The sequence below is a fragment of the Nematostella vectensis genome, chromosome 1 (genome assembly GCF_932526225.1).
Source record: "Nematostella vectensis chromosome 1, jaNemVect1.1, whole genome shotgun sequence".
In the NCBI taxonomy this organism is placed as follows: domain Eukaryota; kingdom Metazoa; phylum Cnidaria; class Anthozoa; order Actiniaria; family Edwardsiidae; genus Nematostella; species Nematostella vectensis.
Genome location: NC_064034.1, coordinates 3,589,401 through 3,595,879, shown reverse-complemented (window position 1 = coordinate 3,595,879; position 6,479 = coordinate 3,589,401). Strand labels below are relative to the sequence as shown.

General features: G+C 40.2%; 1 protein-coding gene across 1 annotated transcript; it reads right to left on the bottom strand.

Moving 5' to 3' along the window:
* Nucleotides 1–274: 274 nt before the first annotated feature.
* On the bottom strand, nucleotides 275–4,556 carry LOC5504865. The gene is made up of 4 exons (XM_001625696.3): nucleotides 4,377–4,556; nucleotides 2,341–2,688; nucleotides 1,638–1,714; nucleotides 275–1,073 (listed from the first exon to the last, which is right to left on the bottom strand). Exons 1-4 carry the CDS (start codon nucleotides 4,441–4,443, stop codon nucleotides 738–740), a joined length of 828 nt encoding a protein of 275 aa, XP_001625746.2. The 5' UTR covers nucleotides 4,444–4,556; the 3' UTR covers nucleotides 275–737.
* Nucleotides 4,557–6,479: the final 1,923 nt, after the last annotated feature.

Sequence of the window (6,479 nt, the reverse complement as noted above, 5' to 3'; positions counted from 1 at the left end):
GCGGCATTTGGAAATTTTGCTCTGGCAAAACAAGAGCTAAAATGTAAGGAAGTTATAGGTGAAGGGAAGGGGAGGAGACAGTTGAAGGGGAGGGAAGGGGAAATGTGAAGGAGAGAGGAGGGACAGGTGAAAGGGAGGGGAGGCAAGTAGATGGTAGGACCAGGCGAAGTAAAGGAGACGTGGAATGATAAGGAAGAGACATTTGAAGGAAAGAAGAAGTGAAAATTGAGGGAAGGGAACAGGTAATGAGGTGGCGTATAACTTGACCATTTCAAAATTTTAAGCACCGTTTTAATCAAATCGTTACAATCATTCTACTACACATTGACTGCTTTAGTAATAGGAATCCTACTTTTCATTTATTCATGTTCTTACATATTTAACTTAGGGAGAAAGTATAAATATCATGTAATATATTCATTATTTAACTGCTGAGCCTTAGGCCTGGAAGCACCTGCAAAGGCCACTTGTTCTTCCAAGTATAAAAAAACGGCAGGGACCCTCACTCTATCAACACATAACAAAAGATTTCGCTTATTTGTATATGACAGTGCAAATACTTTACTACAATAATAACAAATATATGCAAAAGTTAAAACGAGAAACAATGTCCTATATAGCGATTTTTCGCCCTAATGTCCCCCGCCCCGAATATTTCGATGCCTGCTACAGCTCTGGAACAATATAAATTCGCAAAATGACATCCTTCTTTCCGATAAGAAAATCGTCTCGATAATCTACTTGCTCCACTCCAAGCCAACAATCATGGCAAATATGAGAACCAGCACCTGAATGACGGGCTGAATAGCGTGCGACCTGACTGTGGGCATGGTAGTTGGAAGTCCCGCGTTGTTACAGCCGTTGCCTTCACAGCAGTTGACCTCGCAGCTCGTGAGCGCACCCGTGTCGTTCATCATTTTGCACATGTTCGTGCACATACCCATCATGCTACTGCTGCAGTTTCGAAGCTCAAAAGACATTGGTTCTCCGTTAGAAGGATTCTTGCCTATAGCCTTAACCGTCATACAGCGGTCGGGTCTCGGGGCTGGAGCAGGACCATAAGGATGACAGGTCTATGAATAGCATAAATAACAACATGTTATTGTCACAATCACATTGGCTATTTTTAGGATAAGCAAAAGTTATCATTATCCACGTCACCTTATAATAATGAATAATAATCATCATCGTCGACGCCGCTCAACCATTCTAACTACAACCGCATCGCCAACAACATTTCACAATTATCGTAGTATCGCTTTCATCATTATAAGAATCATAACTATAGCTATCGTTACTTTAGGTAATTCCATTCCACACATTCACCTATTCCAATAAAGGTTGTCAGCGCAAACGGCGAATGGCAATTGCTAAATGGCAGTTCTACGACCGAAAGGTGATTCTGGGTACTAATTATTTATACAAGTAGCGATACCAAAGCTATACATTGATAGTCTTTAATGGATTGTCATATGATTTTTCCACATTTTCCTGTATTCGGTAGAAATATAACGAAACCCATGGTACAGTTCGGTCGTAGATCTACCATTTGCCATTTTGCACTGACAACGTTATTTGAAATAGGTGTCCACACAATACATTGAATTATTCACGGTCGGTGATGAAGAAAGGCTAACCTCGAGTTTTGCTTTGTCGCAGCTATTCATCACTCCCTCCGGTCCACTGTTACATACATAGCACTGCAATGGGGCATCTGAAATATTAAAGAATATATCATCAACAAAACGATTAATAAGCTGCACAAGGTATGAATTAAAATGGGTGATATAACAACAACAAAAACGGAATGTTGTCCGATTACGATTAATAAGCTGCACCAGGAATGAATTAAATGGGTGATATAATAACAAAAAAACGGAATGTTGTCCGATTACGATTAATAAGCTGCACAAGGTATGAAATAAAATGGGTGATATAACAATAAAAAAACGGAATGTTGTCCGATTACGATTAATAAGCTGCACCAGGAATGAATTAAATGGGTGATATAATAACAAAAAAAACGGAATGTTGTCCGATTACGATTAATAAGCTGCACCAGGAATGAATTAAAATGGGTGATATAATAACAAAAAAAACGGAATGTTGTCCGATTACGATTAATAAGCTGCACAAGGTATGAATTAAAATGGGTGATATAATAACAAAAAAACGGAATGTTGTCCGATTACGATTAATAAGCTGCACCAGGAATGAATTAAAATGGGTGATATAATAACAAAAAAAACGGAATGTTGTCCGATTACGATTAATAAGCTGCACCAGGAATGAATTAAAATGGGTAATATAATAACAAAAAAAACGGAATGTTTTCCTTACTTGTTGGTCCGGGTGGAGCTGGCGGCTTGGGTATAAACGTCTCGTTGTTGCATTGGTTTCCTTCACAGCATTGTTGTGCACACGAAAGGACAGTGGTGCCGTTCTGCGCCATCCCTTCACACATCAACTTATAAACCTGTGGAGTGCACTGGTAGGACACGGCGCATTGGCGTATGTCTTGGTGCACCGTCATTTGCATTTTTCCTGCGCTCGTGGAATACGAGGTCAGCATTCTCGAACATCTGTCCATCCCTTGCTCGCATTCGGTGATGTTAGGGGTTGGGCACGGCTGGGGGGGACCGTGAGATGAGTTGGAGCATACGTAGTTCTCACACATGATGCCATACCCTGCGTGAATAGAACTGTTATCGCAAAAGCTGCAGCACCTGGATCCCTTATCGAACGCATTTAGGTTTGTGCGTGGGTCGAAGTTTAGGGAAACACTGGTTCAAAAATAAGTACCCCCAACCCCGTCCCCCATATAAAATGGCTGTCTAACAAACAAAACAAGTCGGGGGATCATATGTCAACTGTACTGTACGTTTGCTGTAGTTTTAACCAAGGCCTCGATTCGATCTTTTTAGGGCAATAGAGCGTTTTGGACTCTCGCGATATCGATATAACCGATGCAGAGATTTACCTTCCCTGAGGATTTACCATTTGATATCTGATGGAAGAGGAGGGAGGAGTTTTTACTTCTTGCTTTTTTTAATATTATTTTTTTCGCTGCTGCTGCTGCTAGCCAAGTTTTGCTTGTTTAAATTTTTTTCTTTCTCAGAATATTTTGTTTTCGATCCGTCCGATATCAAATGTCCCCCCAGCCGAAAGAAATATGCTCGAAGAAACAATGGATCAACTACATCCCTCACCAGGAAGTCTCGCAGAAACAAGCAGAGGTACCCTGGGTACCAGAATTTCGAGCTTCGAGTCTCGAGCTTCGCTCACTATGCTCGAGACTTTGGTAACCGGGGTAAGCAGACGGAGAAAAAGGCTGGAGAAACAGAAGTCGATTTATTTGTCATCAATTATTCATCGCTCGAGGAAGATTTCTCCATCAAATATGCCATGCCATTATTTGCATCATAATAAAGCTTGTTTATACAACCAAAACACGGCACAATACTTAATACAAGAACTCTAGTACGTATATTGTTCGGTTCACCAAATACTGGTAAAACTCGACTCTGCCAAATTTTCGTCTTTATTAAGTCTGTACATAGCCCGAATATACCAATCACTTCTCTAGTGACCCGACTATTTACATTAATGCAGTCAGTAGGATTACTAGAGGAGCTTTAGTTTTCATTGTATAATGAAAACTAAAGCCCCGCTGCGAAAAGAAACGCCAAACTGCCGTATTCCCTTCTTCCATTTTTTGCATGTTATTTTGCACACGCACTCTAAAGTCGGGCTATACAAAGTATACACATCCATACAAATAGCGAATATCGACACCTCACGATATCAACTAACTGCTTTCAAGGTCGGGTGCCTTGCGTTACCGCTGACAAAGCGGCGCGTAGGAGAAACCTCGAGGAATGGTTACTTTATAGTGAATAGAAAATATCAGCCCCGCCTGGAAAGAACATACACCACAGTACTTCAGTCCTTTACGTCCCTATTCCCATGATATTTTTATCGCATTTTCAACCTCGAGAAGGGCTATTCAGAGTAACAGCCATAGAAATGGCTAACATTACACGATGCACAGTGTTCGGCTTTTAAGCTGATTTCGAGGATCTGGTGCTCTTTCATTAAGATGAAGAGACACTTTAACTCCACATAAATGCAAAATCTGAATCGAATAACACTCGGACATTAATTAGTGTCTCTCCCATCAGTAAACGGATTTTCCTAGTGAACGCTTCCTCGGCAGTTTTTTCTCTCGATTATATCGAGCAATGACAGCGCCCAGAATCTCTGCATTTAAAAGCGTTTTCTTCGGAAATCCGGAAATCCGATTTTTTCGCTATCATACGGGTCTTCGAGTAGGGAAATCACTAGAGTCAATAACAGGAATTGATCTAATGTTTTACCTTGAGGAAGGAACAGAAGACCAGCGAGCACAAAAGTCGTGAGGACGAGCGGTGTGAAGGACGCCATGGCTAGCTTATAATATATGATCTCTTAAAACCGAGAGCGCACCCATATAGAATAAATTTTCTGATTCTGATCAATTATTCATTGAAGCACGTGACTTGCCGGCCCCAAGTTTGACGTTTTGTATTAGATGAAAGAATCATAAAGGGTAGTCTAGTAAAGGGTAATCCCGTTCCTCTAAAGTCATTGGAGTTTGGAGAGATTGGATTAGTAATAGGTTGTGACTCATAATCTCGTAGCTACGTTGCTAATTTCCCCGAGGCTGAATTTAAATTTCAATAAGAATATTCATTAATTTTTGTTTTAAGCAGAAATACTATCACACTAAAAGACAAAGCGAAATATTAGGCCAGTGTGTGTTATATACCAAGCATTGAAAACATTGGGGTTTTTCAGTACTTTAGAGGCCCTTTAGCATGGTTAAAATCCGATCTTTCATTACTCGCACAATTTTAATAACGCGCTTCGCTTCTGTATACATTATATGTGTACATTTCCTTCTTTATTTAGATATTGAAAGCGTGTGAATGGTGTTCCATGCTTCATCGGTTGCTACAAGTGCGAATTATAGTGTCAGAGTTGTCTTTTTTTTTCATTAAAAAAATTATAATTTAAAAGTTTTGACAATATATTCTTTAAAACAAAAGATAGAAGCCAACTGGCGAAAGCATTCAATTAGGACAAAGCGCCCTAAGACTCTAGACGCCCTTCATACAGTACTGTTTCCTTTTGTTAGAACTTTACCACTTATTGGGAAGATCCCAGCTGTCGATCACAATGCTTTGAACAGTGTGGCGAACACAAACGAATAAATTAGTTCAGGCGCCTGCGCGGGTATTACTGAGGTGGGTGCGCAGTCATAGTTATATGGGAAAGGGATCATTTGGATGGTTCTTGAATGAGAAATGACACAGTATTTGGCGGCGCCCGGCTGGGGCGGGCACGCATACTGTGCACCCCCTGTGTGCTCACCTTTTGTTGCTTCAGCACAAGATGTTTCAGTTTTTGCAAAATTGTTTTATTGATTTCGAATCGTTGCATGACGTACACCACAAATAGCAACACTACATCTTTGAAATGAAAACTGTTACGCTAAACGAAAAGGAAAATTGGTCTATTTAAAAACTCTGTTTGTACGCTTGGATCCCGGATCCGACCCCAAAAAAATAATATGCAAATGGTTTACATTTTACAAACGATCTAAATACACTTGAATCCATGAGAAATTCCATTCATTCTAAAATATAAAAGCGGCTCAATCTCACGGCTAAAGTATAAGATCTCAATATGCAAATAAACTACACCAACGTTGTCAAGCAAGTCGGATCCAGAAACCCAAGTCATCCGCGTGTTTGTTATTGTTTCATTTCAACAACATCCATGTCTAAAACAGCACCCATCAAAAAGCAATGTTTTATACTTCATTTACTAAACTCATTTGAAAAGATTACAAATAATCAAGCCTCCCTAGATCATCTGATGGATATTTTATTTTTCGTTTTTCACACTTGGTTTGCTAAGATGACAAAATTCCTGATTAGATGACGGGAGAGCAGACGCCATTCCTGCGCAACCGGCGTTTTCAGGTTAATAACATTGGAATACGCATCGTGTGGACGCGTTTCTTTTTTTTAAATACGGTAATACCTCCGTTTTCAAAAACCTCTGAATACGTTGGAACGGGGTCAGAGACACTCTAGATTCTCTGAGACCATTTGCCGTGACATTTTTTACGGATTATTTGGTAATTAAAATACAGTGCTTAATGAAAACTACTTTGGAGACTTGTATCTTCAATGCAAAGTCAACAATCCGTTGTACAGCGGAGAGGGCTCCATCCATCTTAGGACGAGAAGAAAAACAAAAAAAAACTCATCGCATTGCTAGCAGGTTGGGCAGACTAGCCACCTGAGGGGAACAGAGAACTAGCCTCTTTATTTCAGCCGTTGCCTTGATAACACTTGACGTCACAGGTTTCTATCGTCCCCGTTTCGTTGCTCGTCAGAAGGTCACACATTTCACTGCAGATCAAACTTGAG